Source organism: Centruroides sculpturatus, unplaced genomic scaffold, assembly GCF_000671375.1.
Source record: "Centruroides sculpturatus isolate CEXI.00-Female unplaced genomic scaffold, Cexi_2.0 scaffold1050, whole genome shotgun sequence".
In the NCBI taxonomy this organism is placed as follows: Eukaryota; Metazoa; Arthropoda; class Arachnida; order Scorpiones; family Buthidae; genus Centruroides; species Centruroides sculpturatus.
Window position 1 is genome coordinate 201,408 of NW_019385340.1, and position 19,956 is coordinate 221,363.

The 19,956-nt window shown below is 30.1% G+C and overlaps 2 protein-coding genes across 3 annotated transcripts in view; both read right to left on the reverse strand.

Annotated features, from left to right (window-relative positions):
* Positions 1–19,414, reverse strand: part of LOC111637861 (zinc finger protein 99-like) — a 27,941-nt gene extending 8,527 nt beyond the window's left edge. Inside the window, exons 1-4 of one of the 2 annotated variants that reach the window (XM_023383446.1) lie at positions 19,185–19,414; positions 11,206–11,285; positions 3,817–3,968; positions 2,081–2,147 (exon numbers count right to left, since the gene is read on the reverse strand). In XM_023383446.1, the coding sequence (XP_023239214.1) occupies positions 2,081–2,147; positions 3,817–3,968; positions 11,206–11,275 (289 nt within the window). In that variant the 5' untranslated portion in view covers positions 11,276–11,285; positions 19,185–19,414. The remainder of the gene's footprint in view (positions 1–2,080; positions 2,148–3,816; positions 3,969–11,205; positions 11,286–19,184) is intronic. The other variant, XM_023383447.1, reaches the window with a different exon arrangement.
* LOC111637857 (zinc finger protein 729-like) overlaps positions 1–19,956 on the reverse strand; it is a 117,848-nt gene that overhangs the window by 29,653 nt on the left and 68,239 nt on the right. The gene's annotated exons all lie outside the window — the stretch shown is intronic.

Genomic DNA, 19,956 nt, shown 5'->3' on the forward strand with positions numbered 1-19,956 from the left:
GTTTTGCAGACTCTATTCAACTAAAAAGAGAAGAAGACACCCTTGAAAATGTTTAATTCTTCATTTGCCTAACAAGTAAACTTGTCACAAAATCAAATTTGATGTAATGCATAACCCAGACTATAACAATCACCATCATTAACTTAGAAATATGTTTTGACTAACTTTAGGTCCAATCCATGCCTACCAGGTCATTCACAGTTTGCTCATGCACTGTTCAGAATCCATTCATTAATTGTGTCCGATGTACTTATTTACAAGTTTTGGTCTAGTGTATTGCACACAATTGATATTTGACTGAATTGTAAATGGCTTGGTAGCACAAATCAAGCTCTAATGGCAAGAGTCAGTAGTGAGACATTTGACCATCTGCAGGGCAAAGATAACAAAACACCTCTCAGACAATAGACAAAAAGTATACCTACCCAACTATAACCATAAATGTACTATATGGTCTATAAATTTAATTTCTATTTAATTTCAATTAAATGTATATATTAGTAATGCATCAGTGCTAATCTACCACAGCATGATACCAAAAATACATTGCACACAACCTCTGTAAGCCAGTAATATTTCTTACAATAATAAAAACCATGTCCCTTGAAAAACAAATAACTGCATTTTCATTGTGTTTGCTTCGTGTATTTTCCTGTAAAATACTCCTAGTGGAAGTTTTTGAACTAAATTTTGTTTAAAAATCTTTTCTCAATCCTTAACATCTGTATACAAATTTTGCTTATTGGTTTCAGAGTCCAATGCTTATTAAGTGCTCAATGAACATATGTTAAAAAGAATTTATGGCTTTGAAGTTGTGCGCCATGTATTTTTGATATTGTGCTGTCCTAGATGAGCACATAAATTTATACACACTGATACATAAATTTAATTAATATTAAATAGAAATTCTACCTGTATATCATTATTTCTATTAATATTGTCCTTTATGAAAAATAAATAAAACTAATATACAATAAAATCAAATATTTATCATTCAAAAACCCTAACAGAAATATGATAAATTACATTTTACATCCATTTTTCTCTTTTACACCCAAATCACTTTTATAACAGATATCCTTGTTAAAAGTAGAAGCTTCTACCATTGCACATTCGTACGACTTAAAGTAGCTGAAATGCACATTGTCACGCATGGACTGATTTTTCAATATTCAAATTTAAGTATATTACAGTATAATTAGAAGTTATATAGTTGTAAGTGTTTGTTATTTTTCCTGTAAAAACAAGGCAGTAGCTTAATATGTTGATTCTTCCAAAAATAAAACATGCTATTTTCTAAAATTAGGACTATTTACATATTACATCATCAATTTATGGCAGAGGGCAAGTGTTTGATAAGATGTAAGATTGCATCCATCATTTATTTTTCTTCCCAGTCATTACAAAATTGTCTGAAAATAATTCTTGTGCGTAAGTAAAATCTACAAACCTTACTATGCTTTTGCATGTGGTTTGAAAACTGTTACATTACTGATGTTTTTCAGTCCCCTTCTAGGATCTTCCTCAGGTAGAATCTTTCAAAATCAACTCTTTCCAGTGCTAGTAGTGTTCTAAATGTATTAAAACAAGCAAATGAAAGAAAAAAAACTATTGAAGAGAGTATACATAGGAAAGGTAGATGGGAAGCAGAGTAGGGGTAAGCTGAGAAAATCTTACAACAAGTGGATGAGTATCTGAAAGAATGAGTCAGATAGAATGTGAGGATGTGTGCTGGAAGAGGCGTGAGTATGTCTGAAGCAAAAGTGGTGTGTCTGGACAGGAATATGTGGGGAAAGTTGCTGAATTGATAGTTTATAAGATTGTAGTCTCCTTCTGGCTGCTGCTCACCCTTTCTGGATTATGAGTATGAAGACATGTATGTATGTCTACACTAAAACAGAAGTAAATCGAAAAAGATAGATATGATCCATTGCTATTTTTGTTACCATCTCTAAAATCAAATGCTAAGTGCTGTATTGATAATATTATCATAATGCTGTCATCACTTTAGTCAGTAACATTAATGGAAACCAATAATACTATAACTCTGATATTTAAAAAAGCATAAAAATTTGCTTACTTTGGATGTTCACTTTATTTCTGTTAAATGTTTTCTTGGGAATGAAGAAATTAATCTTCTTGATAAGCTAAATAATAAATAAACAATACAAAGCAATATATTTAGAACTGTTAATAAATTTACAAATAATTTAGTAAAAATTACTAATAAATCAAATATAAAAAATATTTCAATTTATCCATTGCGAATTTGATCAAGCACACAGTAAGNTGTTGGGAATGAAGAAATTAATCTTCTTGATAAGCTAAATAATAAATAAACAATACAAAGCAATATATTTAAAATTGTTAATAGATTTACAAATGATTTAGTAAAAAATACTAATAAATCAAATATAAAAAAATATTTCAATTTATCCATTGAGAGCTTGATTAAGCGCACAATAAGCCGAGAATAAAAATTCATTTAGCATGTTTCTTCCAGACTTATTGTGAGCAAGAATGGCAGAATGGGACAAAACTACTGCAATGCAGAAACTGAAACACACAGGTTTATTAGGAGGAAAAGCAAATACTTTGAGAGATAAATTTATTTTTAATTTTTCTGAAACCATGTTGTCTTAATTTCTTTGATTCACTAACATAAGATGTGTTTCTATTTCAACACTTGGAGGTATTCCATCTTTATTTAGTTGATCAACTAAATAAAGATAAAATATTGCCAGGTGTTGAAATAGAAACACATCTTATGTTACTGTTTCAAAGATATATTTATGATAATAATACATAAAAGAACTGCAAAAGTTTTACTAATCTTAAGAAGTATGTAGGTGTATGAATGTTTCCCAATTTGATATGTCATCTCTTAATGTAGCACTTACAATTGAACTTATAGTCCATTGCACCTGATTATGATCCATTAAGAATGGAGTGGTGACATTAGAGATACTACTCAAACTGGCCACCCCCCAAGCATTGATGTTCAGAGAGTCACAGTAACTGTGTATATCAAGTGTGTCTATATTATCTTTGATAACTGAAACAGCATTTGTCATCAGAACAATAAGCAGATCACGAGATGAACTGAATCTTCTTAGGTACACCTCATGCTTCATCCAATCACATGTACAACTCAACATACTCTACAGAGTAGGATCTGGATCTCAGTACAACTATTGACATTTGTGCATTTTTCCCAGAACCATTAATTTCCAGACAAGGATGCTCTTGATCATTTTACTCTTCTTATAGTAAATTGTCTCCCAAAATATTTACTTTCCTCCTGATACACCTTGAATGTATAAATGCGGTTTTTACAATTCCCATTTAATACAAAATAGATCTAAATTTTGGAAATAATTTTATAAAACTGATTATATTTGCATACTTTTTCAATAACTGAACAATCTAATATAAAAATATTTCTTATAGTGTAAAACAGTGTTTTTCAACCTTCTTCAATATGCGACCGCTTTAAAGTTAAAAAATTTTGGCAACCCCAGTGCCATATTAAAATTATATCAGTGACTTTAAAAACTATGTATTTAATTTTCTTTCTGTTGAGACCTAAATACTGATCAAAAAACCAATTGTACTGTAAAATAAACAGGCCCAGCCTTCTCAACGGAATTTTATGTTGTTTTATTGTAGTGTAGTGTAGGACCTACACTACACTACACTACTTGTCTTTTTTTTTTACCCGCGACCCCCGTGTAAGGCTTTGCAACCCCTCTGGGGGTCGCAACCCACAGGTTGAAAAACACTGGTATAAGATATTTCAAAATTTATATTACTTACATTTAAGTGTTTGTATTCATCTGGAAGGAAAATAACTTCTTTACCATCTTCAATCTCTACTTTAATATTCAATCTCTTCAAAACAACTCGACATTCTGATTTAATAAGATATTTAGCATCAAAATTCCTCTCTGTTTCTTCTTTCTTACAATCTATTTTGAAATTTAAGAAATTTGTGTACTTAAGTAAGTTGTAAACAAACAATTAAAAGAATTACATAAAATTTATTTTTATAATTTGGCAGAAAATTCATTAACATAAAATTATATGCTTTTATTATATACTTGATTTGTGGTTACAAACCAAAACACAGCAATCTGCCACTGCATAATCACAATACACAGCCAGCTGGATGGTCAAGGCAGTTAAGCATTAGTCTGTTTTTCTCTGAGGACCTAGGATTGTATCTGGATCATAAAAACACCCCAGGATTTTGGTCTGTCCTGAATATATTGAACCTGGCAGAACTTGCGGTGGGTTTGAAATAAACACCCTCTTAATGCCAAGAGATGAAAGTGCAAAAAATCATGATCTATGATAGAAAACAGAAGACCATAACATTTAAAGGAAAATCACAGTTTAGTTTAAAGATTGGAATTGTTTTAATAGAAAATAACATGAGAAGTAAGAGTAAGATAATTTGAAGCAGTTGACTCTTGTAAATGTTAAACAGCAATGATCATAAAAACAAAAGTACAGAAATATCCATAAATAGTGAAAAACAGCAAGATGGCTGAGCAGTCAAGGTGGCAGCCTACCATCAAATGTGGATGGGTTGAAAACGCTCCAGGAATTTNTTTCCCAATATGATATGCCATCTCTTAATGTAGCACTTAAAATTGAACTCCATCGCACAGTCCATCAAACCTGATTATGATCCATTAAGAATGGAGCTAGCAACCCCTCAGCATTGATGTTGAGAGAGTCATAGTAACTGTGTACTTCAAATGTGTCTATATCATCTTTGATAATTGCAACAGCATTTGTCATCAGAACAATAAGCAGATCATGAGATGAACTGAATCTTCTTAGATACACCTCACGCTTCATACAGTCACATATACAACTCAACATACTCTACAGAGTATGATTCAGATCTCAGTACAACTGTTGACATTTGTGCATTTTTCTGAGAACCATTCATTTCCAGAAAAAAGACATTTTTGGCATTTTACTCCGCTTATAGGAAATTGTATTCCAAAATATTTACTTTCCTCCTGATACACCTTGAATGTATAAATGCAGTTTTTACAATTCCTGTTTAATACAAAATAGATCTAAATTTTGGAAATAATTTTATAAAACTGATTATATTTACATACTTTTTCAATAACTGAACAAACTAATACGAAAATATTTCTTATAGTGTAAAATATTTCAAAATTTATATNTATTTGCATTAATTGTAACTAATTTAAATACGAATGTCAATAAATGAAATTATTGGACTTTATTAATGAAAGAATAGCTTAAGAGAAATAATTTTACTGAATTTTTACTTTCTTGTGCTGAAATTTGTTTACAAGTTCTAAAAGCGTATCATCATAGTAGTAGTATTTTCAATGGAAACTATATAAAAGTCATATATAAACCTTCTGCCAGTTGCACCTTCTGGACCCAATTAGCAAAGTTATAGCCTGATTATTTAAGGTAATCACTTGGTTATGTTTCTGTATACATATCAGGCTTTGCAATGTTTGATGTACTTGAATAAGTTGTTATAACTTCTTCAGAGTGATATATATTTATAAAAATTCAACTAAGAAATGATCAACAAAATTACTTATATACTACAGACAACAGTTCTAAACAAAATAGAAATGCTTACAATTTCAAATATCATGCAATCTATGAATTTATAAAAATTACATTTAAATATACATTACCGTTTCCTTCTAATTTCTGATATCATACGAGGAGATCCAGAACAGAGATACATTTTTACCTTAAACCTCTTATCGGGAAAAGACAAAAACTAACATCTTGAATTATGTAATACATAGTATTAATAAACTTTATCACAACACTGTGAAATACAAAATTATACACCTACAAACCTTTTACAGCGCGACATTAAATAAAAATAACAATAAAAAGCTCTCACAAACGTTTTCGAACCAACTTAAGGTTCTTCATCAGGTGAAAAACGGAAATCGTCATATATAAGCGTGGCAGATGCTTATATATGACAAACAAAATCTAAATAAAAATAAAACTTTTTGCTTCCAAGGAATGTGCATGCCCGTTGATGACGACAGCCGCACCATAAAAGGTTTGTAGGAGTATAACATAGTTTATATAATTATTATGAATTAATGTATTACAAACTGTATTCTAGTAAGATTTGNCGGGCCAATTCTTTTCTTTCAGAATTTTCTAAATTTAAAATAATCCTGATAAAATCAGGTAATTGTTGGTTGTTTGGCTTATTACATATATAAAAATCAGGTAGGTTACCAAAAAATTTCTGGGTGTGAGTTATCTGCATTGCTAATAGCTTCAATAGAATTATCATATTCTAGGTAGACTACTCTAAAAAAACAATAGCCCAAGCTTACTAGCAACACATTATTGTACAAGAAGCTGTCATACAATACCAGTATACCAGCTTATAATACGTCATATAAAAACTAGTAATGCATGTTGCAATGTTTGGAAAAAAGTTAAATTTTATATTTTACTCTTTATCTCATGGCTGTTCACATGGTGTAGTACTTGTCTGCTGCATCTGTTTTGTGTTTCATCCAGTTGTCAATTGCTTGTGATGTGTACTTATGCTGTTTACTTTAAATCTTTAAATTTAGTCTAATGGCAGCAAGCAGAGAACAGGGGGCAGAANCCTCTTAACGCCAAGAGATGAAAGTGCAAAAAATCATGATCTATGATAGAAAACAGAAGACCATAACATTTAAAGGAAAATCACAGTTTAGTTTAAAGATTGGAATTGTTTTAATAGAAAATAACATGAGAAGTAAGAGTAAGATAATATTGAAGCAGTTGACTCTTGTAAATGTTAAACAGCAATGATCACAAAAACAAAAGTACAGAAATATCCATAAATAGTGAAAAACAGCAAGATTGCTGAGCAATCAAGGTGGCAGCCTACCATCAAATGTGGATGGGTTGAAAACGCTCCAGGAATTTTTAGGTGGTGGTCCATCTAGATATGTTGATTCCCATCTTTCACCACCTGGCCGCCCCATTGGGGGCTAACTATAAGAAGCCCTCTTAGTAAGAGGTAGAATTATAAAAAATATAACTAAACAAACAGTGAAAACAATTTACTGTACATCCATCAATACATATTTACAGAAGTATATTAGTTGATAGAAATAATTATAATAAATAATTTTATTTCAAACCCATTATTTTTCAATGGAAATTTCATCAATAAATTATTTATAGAAATCATTCCGATTCATACTTGCATTAATTGTAACTAATTTAAATACGAATGTCAATAAATGAAATTATTAGACTTTATTAATGAAAGAATAGCTTAAGAGAAATAATTTTACTGAATTTTTACTTTTTGTGCTGAAATTTGTTTACAAGTCTAAAAGCATATAATCATAGTAGTAGTATTTTCAATGAAAACTATATAAAAGTCATATATAAACCAATATCTACATGTCCAATCTACAGTACAGTACATATATAATAAGCAAACAATTACCAGATTATATGAAGCTATTGTATTGCATTATTTTAAATCAATTACTAAATACTTTGTCACTAGAGGGAGGAATTAGGTATCATCTTTTATTAGATTTAATAATTATAATTAAATTAAATAATTCAGAAAATTCTGCAAAAGGAAATAAATCAGCAGAGTGTGACTTGAACCTGCAACCTCTGCTTACCATGTGGATGCATTGCTAGTTACACTAAAAGCCTCCAGTCTGTTCTCCCCTTCCAGATATATTTAAATGATGGTTATCTCATGTTTAAATATATCTGGAATAAAATATCGGACTGGAGGCTTGGGTAGTGTAACTAGCAATGTATCCACACAGTAAGCACCACTTGCAAGTTCGAGTCCCTCTCCGGGCCAATTCTTTTCTTTCAGAATTTTCTAAATTTAAAATAATCCTGATAAAATCAGGTAATTGTTGGTTGTTTGGCTTATTACATATATAAAAATCAGGTAGGTTACCAAAAAATTTCTGGGTGTGAGTTATCTGCATTGCTAATAGCTTCAATAGAATTATCATATTCTAGGTAGACTACTCTAAAAAAACAATAGCCCAAGCTTACTAGCAACACATTATTGTACAAGAAGCTGTCATACAATACCAGTATACCAGCTTATAATACGTCATATAAAAACTAGTAATGCATGTTGCAATGTTTGGAAAAAAGTTAAATTTTATATTTTACTCTTTATCTCATGGCTGTTCACATGGTGTAGTACTTGTCTGCTGCATCTGTTTTGTGTTTCATCCAGTTGTCAATTGCTTGTGATGTGTACTTATGCTGTTTACTTTAAATCTTTAAATTTAGTCTAATGGCAGCAAGCAGAGAACAGGGGGCAGAAGAGTGTGTGAAACACCACTCCTCGTTACATACGTGAAAAATATATACTATAATATATATTTATTATTGTATCATGCAAACCGAGCTCCAGTCACCAGACAGAAAGTCAAATTCCTCTTCAACTCTGATATTCTCAATTAAGAAATCACAGAATTTGTGAATCATCAATTAGAAATTTAGAATCATGGCTGCTTTTTTAAAAATATATTTCTGCTTCTAATTAAAATTAAAGTAATTTTGGAAAAATATTTGAAGTATTGTATAAAAGATTAATATTATAGAATTATTCTTGAATAATAAAATTCAATATTACATGGCACAATTGCAGATACATGTAGTCTGTCTATCAGCAATTGATTTAATATATCCTAAATCAGTACTTCCTAAAGTGGCTGCTACTACCCCAGGGAGTTATGAGTAAATCTAAAGGGGTAAAAAGAAGCAATGGGGATAAGACCAAACAGTAACCATAGGCAAGGGTTTGGATCACTGACAATCTTTACCTTTTCCCTGTTAGAATGGGAAATAAGAAACATTTAATGGTTTCTAGATGTTGACAACAATGTACAGTAAGAACACAAAGGGTGAGGTTGGTAGAAAAGCTTTTCTAAGAATAATTCCAAGCCTTTCTCACAGGTGGGAAAATGGGATGAGGTGTTGAATGTAAGTTTATGAAACTAAGAGGACAGTGGCTCAAAAAGGTTTGGCAATCACTGTTTTAAATGATATAATTTTCCCCAAGAATAAGTTGTTAGAAACATAACCAAACAATTGCCTTAAATAATCATGCTATAACTCCACTAATTTAATGAAATATAATTTGGAATCATCTAGAAAAAAAACCTGGCCTGGGGCAGGGCTTGAACCCACAATCTTTGTTTGCCAGTTGCACCTTCTGGACCCAATTAGCAAAGTTATAGCCTGATTATTTAAGGTAATCACTTGGTTATGTTTCTATATACATATAGCGCTTTGCAATGTTTGATGTACTTGAATAAGTTGTTATAACTTCTTCAAAGTGATATATATTTATAAAAATTCAACTAAGAAACAATCAACAAAATTACTTATATACCACAGAGAACAGTTCTAAACGAAATAGAAATGCTTACAATTTCAAATATCATCCAATCTATGAATTTATAAGAATTACATTTAGATATACATTACCGTTTCCTTCTCATTTCTGATATCATACGAGGAGATCCAGAACAGAGATATATTTTTACCTTAAACCTTTTATTGGGAAAAGATAAAAACTAGCATCTTGAATTATGTAATACATAGTATTATATTATTATTATGAATTAATGTATTACAAACTGTATTCTAGTGAGATTTGAGTATATATTTCTATAGATTTTAAAAAACCCAATCAAAAAGTAAGTTTTCCACAACATGAAAATATAATGTTTTTTCTGGACCTCCTCATAAAATATTAACGCTAAAGTTTAAATGATAAATAGCTTCATGAAAAAAGTTATAAAATCATTTTATTAAAAAGTCCAACATTTATTATAGTTTTTACNTGTTTCTTCTGGACCTCCTCATAAAATATTAACGCTAAAGTTTAAATGATAAATAGCTTCATGAAAAAAGTTATAAAATCATTTTATTAAAAAGTCCAACATTTATTATACTTTTTACAAATTTAAACTGGTTATTTCTCAAAAAAACTGATGTTATCAAATTAACATTTCTATTTATATAATCATGGTTGTATATAAATACAGTGGGTGATCGGTTAATGAACAGATCGGATAACGAACACTTTTGCGAAAAATTTTTATCTTCGGACAACGAACACAAGAAGAAGCGACGTAAAATAATGAATACCAATTGGTCTTCTCTTGTCTTCAGGCAACAATTTGAAACTTTTCGGAGTGTGGGAGACGTCGACATCGATGCTCAAGCCGGTATATACAATCGGATAGTATTCCTCCGAACTTTGAAACTCTCCCTTGTAATTCCAGCCTTTTATTTTTCTGACAAAACAATTCTTTTATGTATTCACGAGACTGTCAGGTAGGCACAAGTTAAGTTTTGCATCTGTTTTTTTTTTTTCTTTTCAAAAGGTGAGAGTATAATAGCAAAGGTAGAAAGTGGGCAGAAGATGCCTAATGTTGTGGGGCAGTATGGCGTGAACAGGTCTACAGTAGGCCGTAGTTCAATCTTATTTAAGAAAAATACTGTATAATCAAGAAGACTCAAGCAGCTAAAGGAGTAATAAAAGTTACATCTGAGAAATAATGAACATCGAAGAGTTCATAATGGAACCTGAAACGGATCTGACGACAAAACAACGTCAAAAACTCTTGAATGAAAAACACCAAGATACTCGGCGAGATATGTTTTCTTCTGAAAAAGAGGATTAATGCCAATATTTGCTATTAAAGATCTTTTGAAGAAGTGGGAAGATGTCAGAACAACGGTCTTAGAAAGGCATCCAAACTAGGTTGAGGCTTGGGGATTTCTACAATTGCAATCCTATTAATTACTTATGTAAAATCCTGAAGAAGAGAGAAAAGCTATGGACATTAGATTCTTTAACACTTTCAAACAGAAAAAACATGACTAATAAAAACGCAAGACTGTGCATGTATGTATTTTTATTATTACGTATAAATAAACGTAGTAAGAAAGTATATATTTTTTTATTTTTAGCGGTCTCCAGAACGAATTAATTAAATTCCCATTAAAACCTATGGTAAATCAATAATTGGTTAATGAACAATTCTAATAGCGAACAAAGTCTTGGAACGGATTATGTTCATTAACCGATCACCCACTGTACAACCATGATTATATGTTTAACTATTCTTCTAATCTAATAAATATTATTAATCATCTTACCTTCACTATTACAACCAGAATTATTCCAAATATTAGAACTCTCTGTTACTCCTTGATACTGATTTTCCATAATTATTTAACTGAAATGATAAAAAAAATTGCATTATATTAATAGAAAAGCTGAATTTTATACAAGATTGCTTAAAAAATATTGCTAGTAAAATAAAAATTCTTTTTATTTAATAAATTTGTTAAAAATAATAATGTTTTATCTTAATCGTTCTATTATAGAAATTCATTCACTTTAAGTTTAATAGAATCAAAGCAGATAGAGAGTTTAAATTCCATTAAAAAACACACCTTTGAGCACTTTTCCAGCAACATCTTTCTTTTAAATAAATATTTTTGAGTTCCTTGATAGGCTTGACTTTGTTAGAAATGTCAAGTCACAATATAAACTATCACATACTCCAAAGTTAGAAAATACATGATCACAGAAATTCTGATCGTCACATAATTTTCAAAATTTAAAACCTGCAGATGGCACATCATCACACAAACTAACACTCCAATTTAAAATAACGAAGCTTGGAATCTTTGACAGATTCCAAGCTTGACAGCAACATCTTTGACAGATGTTGCTGGGTAAGTGTTCAAAAGTGTGTCGTGTATGTGATTTATTCACTTAATTGAAAATGTAAAGAATTGTGATACAATATGAATATGAAAATAAGAATTGGTTTATGTGTGATTCAAAACATATGTCGTCACTCCTTAAATTGCTTGCATTGACTTCAGCTTTCAAGTTATTTGTAATTCAAATAATTCCATTCTAACTAGAGTCAACATTTTGATATTTTCTTTTAAGAATAAAATGAAACTGTTTTTAATGAAATATATTCCCTGCATACCATCTGTTATTTATTATGAAATTTATCTAATAATAAGTTTCTTGAGTTCATTTCTCAAGTTCGTTTGTAAGATCTCTTTCAAGCTGTACAAAGTTCATACTACCTCAACAGACATCTGCAAAATTCTCCAAGATCAATGTACCAATTTGGATAAAATTGAAATTATTTAGTTATTATAGACCACCAAGAATATTATAGACTACTTAAATTCTGAATAAATTCATTAGATCATTTTGAACTTATGCAATAGGCATTTTGTCACTTTTTCACATAGATTTGAAACAAGAGAGAATAATGACACCAAGCTACCAAAACATCTAGGAGTCTGTATATGATTAATAACTCATTCCAGAACTGACCACCTCTTATGTGGTCCTTTTGTACGTCTTATTTAAAAATATTGAATATTTATAAAGTAATAGTTCATTTTAACATAATAATAGATATTAGTATTTAATAATATATAACTGATCAATCAGGTATCATGTGACATAAAGTTCAGACATACAATGATAATATGGCACTTAGTTTAGTGCTAGAAATACAGATTTTCTTACTGTGACGTCATTCTTTTTCATTTCTCTTATAGTATAATAAATTTGCCAAAATTAAAATGTTTCCCAATTGCCATAGAGTCTTCTTCTTTTGCTAAGTGATCTAAAATTGAGATTTTCATTTTCAAAGAAATTGCTTGTCTTCGCTGCTTCTTTTTCTCCATTGGGCCAAATAAAGCTCTTAAATCCAAATTACACTTTATTTGTAATACGGCAATTGCCTGTTACAATGGGAGAAAACATATACTTAAATAATGTAATATATTACATCATATTATTACAATAATATTTTCCTTCTAATTATTTCCTTCTAAATAATATTTTCCTTCTAATTATTTACAAAAGTTTTAACGTAATTATACAATTACGTTAAAACTTTTGTAAATAATTAGAAGGAAAATATTATTGTAATAATACTATGTAATATGTTATATTATTTAAGTTTATGGTTCTCCCATTGTAACAGGCAATTGCCGTATTACAAATAAAGCGTAATTTGGATTGGATTATATGGAAAATAAATCTTAAAATTTCAATACAATTTTATAAATTGACAACTTCCAGTGCCGGATTTCCCACTAGAGACTTGATGCTCATACCTAGAAGTCCCAGGCCTCCTAGACCCGGGACTTCTAGGTAATTGCGTGAATGAAATTAGTAAAAAAAAAATAAAGTAATTTTACCGTTGAAACTGTATATCATCGCTTATAAATAATCCTAATGTTCCAAAAACCGATCTTGAAATATTATGTCAGGTTAACTAATATTTGGGCCACGCTGTATTATAAGAAAATTTTACAAATTTAGGAATTTTTTTTCTATCAAGATGCTTCTCATACCTAAAAAGCATTATCTTAAATTAAATTATATATCTATGTATACATATTTATAACACTGTTTAATACACAAACTTAAAATTAAATAAATAGATTTAATTGTATTGAATTATTTAGTATATTTAATTAATATAGAGACTAATATATTTATAAATTAATGTTGTCTCTATTTTTTTATTAAAAATAAATAAATTAAGAGCTAATATAAATTTATTATTTTATAACAGGAATTAGATCTAATCAGATTATATCTGAATTTTCCAAGAAGATATTTAATTATGAGATTTTTTTAAATCTAATTTCCATCCTAAAAATTTACTGTTTTTACATAAATATCTTTACATTATTACCAGAATTCACGAGGTTGTAAGCAAATTTATATAAAAATGATTTTTAAATTGGCATAATTGTTAATTTACTATAGAGTTTATGTTTTTTAAACGATGTTCTATACCCTAAAATTAATACAACGTCGTAACTATCGTAAATTAACCCAATGTAAACATACAAATAACTTACTTATTAATTTTCCAAAATAAATAAATAAGTTATAATATTTATTTTTAATTTCAATAGGTTTATATTATGAAGATTAGGATGTAAAAAGAGATGAAGGGAGTAACTTCTCTCGTGAGAAACCTCTGATACTGCATCTGGAAAAATGTTATAAGAGAAAAAATTCGGTAAACGATGTCGTTTATCTGCTTTACAATCCAATGTTCTTCCCTAGAGAATCTGATTCAATCTTTGGTTATAGTTTTTTCTAGGTTATATATCTGCGCTTACAGACAGACACTCCGTTTAGGATTCAATAGGTGAAAGGATGTTAAGATTTTCTTTAGCACGTTAAAAAAAATATTGCTGAACTAAATAGCATTTAATTCCGCTAATAGAACAGTATAAAATATATATATATATATTTTAAATCGAACTAAAACACCTATAAAATTTAAAATTCAATTATAAAATAACTTATTTATATCAGTACCTTTCAAGTCTGTAAGATGCAATGATGATACATAAATTTTAATCTAATTTTTAAATATAAAATAAATTAATATTTAAGCTTATAAATTTGATTAAAATGAAGTAAATATCTTAAATAATTTTAATCTAATTTATAGCCGCATAGATAAATTAAATTACAGTTATATGTTACAGCATTTTCTGCTTGCCTCATCAATGATCACACTGATCTTCTATTAGACCTTATATTTATTTAGTTGCTCTTCAACCTCTCAACATTCACTGAGTGGAAAAAGTAACAAAAACAAAAAGGAAATAAACTTTATACAGGAAGAAAATAAATATAAAAAAAAGGAATCGATCGACTGAATTTTTGATTTAGATATTATATAAATTAATCTACAAAACTCATTCAAAAATAATCTATAAATAATAAATTAACGATTAAAATTTAAATATATATTATAAAAATAATAAGAAAAGTAAAGGAAGTTCGATTATTTAATAAGAAATTGNCATGCTATTCTTCATTCTTTTGTTTACCAGAAGCTAATTCATGAAATAAATCAGAAAAACTTAGAGATTCACCTCCATCTTGATCACCTCCAGAAGTAGAAGCTTCAGAATTTAATTCTTATTGAGATTTTGAATTATCAACATCTTCTAAGCTATCAATTGCCCATATTTTTATTTCCTTTACCATATCCTCTTTTTGAAATTTCATTTTTAATCTAATAAAAATGACAAGCATAAAGACTTGTTTTCTATATATGCTGCAAATCTTTTTTTTTTATTAAATTTTCTAGTTCTTCTGATTGTGGTATTAATGCCACTAAAGGAAGTACTGATCTTTGATTTTGATAAGAATAATTTCAGTCTCTATTGTGGGAATTATTGAAGATGAAGTGGCTTCTCGTTTGCTGGCTTTCCATAGTAATTTCTTTGAATGGTTTCACAAGTAGAACAATTTTTTCAATGAGAGACCACTGATATGGGCTCAACGTAGGAATTTTATTATTTGTAGCATATGTGACAAGGGCCTTTTGCTGTTCCAACATGTAGTATGTAGAATTCCAGCAAGTAGGAACATCTTGAATTAATTTGTGTTTCTACAAACCTAACTTTTCTTGCAAATCTTCCAATTTGATGACAGCTACAGCAGAATGATTAACATGTGTGACAATATTTCTATCAACTGTGATTATAGTTTTCACATCTTGTTCAGAAAATATGTATTCGTTTAGTGTCAGCTGCAGCGTATATATAAAGCATGATAATGCTTCTAAGTTGCAATTCCTAATTCAAGCTACCAGATTTGCTGCAGAAGCTCTTAGTACTAAAAATATCTTATCACTTGTCAACTTATATTGTTCAAGAACAATTTTTAACTGTTCACTGATTCGTGTAGCTGTGTAGGAACCTTCAAAGGAAACAATTTGCAAAACAGCTCTTTCCTGCTGAAAATCATCATTCAACCAGTGGGATGTTACACTTAAAAAAGGAGAATTGTTTGTACTTGCTTTCCAAATATCAGCGGTTAAAGAAATATATTTTTGTTTCTGAAACACTTCAGCTTTTTAAACAATGTCGAAGTTTCCATGCATCAACAATTAAGTGTTGAGATTTATTTTAGAAACAAAGGAAGAGATTGTTGATTTTGCAAGGATATTCGATCGTCTCTTGTTTACCTGACCTGAGGGAGATGGAAACACCAGGTGGAGAAAAATAGGTTTTTTTCCACATTATAATTAACCGTATAATTAACTCCAGGATTTCACACTATTAATGCAATAAATTATTAACACTAATTGGCCGATTAATATGTATCGGCCGATAATGCATGGCCGATTGATCAGTAATTGGCCATTTTGCTTATTGGTGCATCCTTAAATAATAATGATAATTTGAAGTATTATTTGTTTTATTGTAATGAATGTAACATAATTGGTCAAGTTGAAATTTTAAATCCACTGTCTCAGAATTCGAATACTACAAAAAAACTAATAATAATGGCCAGCCTGCCTTATAAGGCAATGGCAATTCTTAATCTAACAAAAATGGGGCCCCATTGGACTTCAATACACCGTAGGATATGAAAAACCTAGATCCGCCCCTGAATGCAACCTTAACTTTTTCAAATAATAAATTTTTATCACACATAAACAAAAAACTACTGACAGAAATATATGTACATGTAAAAGAATTACTTATTCTATTTACAATCAAAAATAATAGAGTTGCAAAAATATAAGGCCAGTTACATTTTTGAGCAATTTATCAAAAGAAAACTCACTATCACCTATAATTTGATAACTATAAAGAGATGGCAGCACTCCATTATTGCAAATAAAAACATAATTAAATTTATATCATTATTAATTGTTGTGATACCTCTAACTATTGTTAAAATTACTTAAGACCTAAACTGCCTTTGATTGTGGCAAATCAGAGCACTACATCAAGCTGGAAGTTCTGCTAGAGCTATTGCAAAGTGACTGAAAAGATCTTGTTGTGTTGTATCAGTCATATTAAACTTAATGTGTAATGTGGAAAGAAAAAACAAATAGGATGGCCTTCCAAGTTGACAAGAAATCAAAAATCAGCAATTACGCAGGAAATATCAACAGCAGGATCATAATTAAGTGAAATGGCAGAAAGGCCTGATCTTAATATTCCAAATCCACACTTTTCCAGATGGTGAAATCAGCCAAACTCCTACTGTATAAAAATAGAAAAGCAGCACCATATCTAAAACACTATCAAAACAAAACAGACTGATATGGGCCAAAGATAACATGTCACACACTTCAAAATGATTATTTGGACTGATAAAAACAAAAAAAGTTCAATTTGAATGATCCCAACAGTTGACAATTTTATTGATACAATATTAGGAAAAGGGAGATTTTATTTACCTAGTGTCACCAAAAAGGGNCTTTTTCAAATAATAAATTTTTATCACACATAAACAAAAAACTACTGACAGAAATATATGTACATGTAAAAGAATTACTTATTCTATTTACAATCAAAAATAATAGAGTTGCAAAAATATAAGGCCAGTTACATTTTTGAGCAATTTATCAAAAGAAAACTCACTATCACCTATAATTTGATAACTATAAAGAGATGGCAGCACTCCATTATTGCAAATAAAAACATAATTAAATTTATATCATTATTAATTGTTGTGATACCTCTAACTATTGTTAAAATTACTTAAGACCTAAACTGCCTTTGATTGTGGCAAATCAGAGCACTACATCAAGCTGGAAGTTCTGCTAGAGCTATTGCAAAGTGACTGAAAAGATCTTGTTGTGTTGTATCAGTCATATTAAACTTAATGTGTAATGTGGAAAGAAAAAACAAATAGGATGGCCTTCCAAGTTGACAAGAAATCAAAAATCAGCAATTACGCAGGAAATATCAACAGCAGGATCATAATTAAGTGAAATGGCAGAAAGGCCTGATCTTAATATTCCAAATCCACACTTTTCCAGATGGTGAAATCAGCCAAACTCCTACTGTATAAAAATAGAAAAGCAGCACCATATCTAAAACACTATCAAAACAAAACAGACTGATATGGGCCAAAGATAACATGTCACACACTTCAAAATGATTATTTGGACTGATAAAAACAAAAAAAGTTCAATTTGAATGATCCCAACAGTTGACAATTTTATTGATACAATATTAGGAAAAGGGAGATTTTATTTACCTAGTGTCACCAAAAAGGGAGATCAGTTATGATCTGAGAATGCTTTGTATGGTCTAGAAAAATTAATTTAACATTCATAAATGATTGAAAAAAGGCAATTGAGTATCAAAACCTTAAAAATGTATATGTTCTGCCAGTTGGAGACAAAGTTTGTAGTCCATTCTGGCAATTGCAACAAGATAATGCAGCAATTTAAAATGCAAACTTTACTTATCATTGGTTACTGAATAATGGCATTTAGGTCATGAATTGGCCTCTCTATTCCCTTAAAGTCATTTTATCTACATCAATTTGGCTCAACTTTAAAACATCTTTGAGCAGTATAAGTGAAGGAACAAAGTACAGGCACAAAGTAGAGCTCGAAGTGTTATTCTGTGCCAACATTTATTTTTCCTATGTCGACCTTCGTTCGTCCAAAATTTCCCGTAGCATAGTCTGTAATGAACACTTTATTCACACATTAATCAGTATTCTTTCAGTATTCTTATGCCACAAACTTCAAGTTTCCTTTATTTAGATGTTTTCACTGAGCTTTACCTTTCAACCCGGTTCCACCAAATTTTTTATGGGATCATTATCAACAAAAATGCAACTTATACTGACAATTGATGTTTTGTTTATGAACTTCAATCTCCAATTGCCTTACTAACTTTGTCATTAAGTATTCAGAATGTCTACATTGCACTAAATATAACCAGGGATGAAAGAGATCAAAAAGAATCAGAAGGCAGACTATTTAAATACTAAAAAAAGCAAAAATACAACAGACAAGACAAAACTGCCACGCCCACCACAGCTTACTGTTAACAGAAAATGGCCCGAAAACACGTAAACTGCACAAGGTAAGTGCACGAAACTGACTTAATAACTAACAACAAACAGCTTATAGAGAATAAATAAAGTAGAAAATGTCCAATTATCTGAACAATGCTCTAATTTAGCACCTTTCTGTGCTATCCCAGAACACAGAAAATGACAAAACAGTACGAAATTAGTTACAAGCAAGATAAAAAGGCCAAAAACACTAAAAGAATGACGAAATAATACTTACAGATCGCAGACACAGGGAGCATGTGTGACGTAAACACAAACTTTTCCAACGCGATTGTCGACTTTTGGCTAAAAATGCATTTAAACTTGAAATATTTATAAATATTTAAACTCCGTTACCAACGCTGAATTAAATATCATATTGCCTGTTCGAAACGTCAAACGAAAACATTACTCGAACTTTCATCCAAGTCGTGCACAAAACGCTAAGACCGACGCCATATTGAACGACTTAGCGCGCCCCCTATGATTATAAATCGCAATCGAAAATAATTTTTAAAATTTTTTAACTTTTTTTTTTTCCTTTAAATTTAAAAGTTATTAATTCTCGTTAAATAAATTTATGAGTGAATATCAGTTTGATTTGGGATATTATTACTAACTTTATTGTTTTCTATGTAAGTGTCTTTTCGAATTATTTTCGAATGGTAGCCGGCATTCTAATTTTTTCGTTTTTTTTCCTTTCCTGAGTACAGAGGAGTGTATTGCTATTCGTTTATACTCCGAAGGAAAGAAGAGACAGGAGATAGATTGCAAGGCGACGGAAAAGCTGGCCTTATAGAAGACGGCCTGAAAGTACACGAAGGGAGATAGAATGTCTTCCGGTGGGACTTTTATGGGAAGCTGGCCCTTATTTCTCATTCTCATAGTGCCTTATCAGGATTTTCCCGACCTCGGCCACACCCGGCGCAGATTAGTAAGCAGTTAGTAACTACGCCAAGGCGTTACTAGGGAAAGTTAGTACCCAGAGTGGTTTCCCGTTGCCTTCTCTG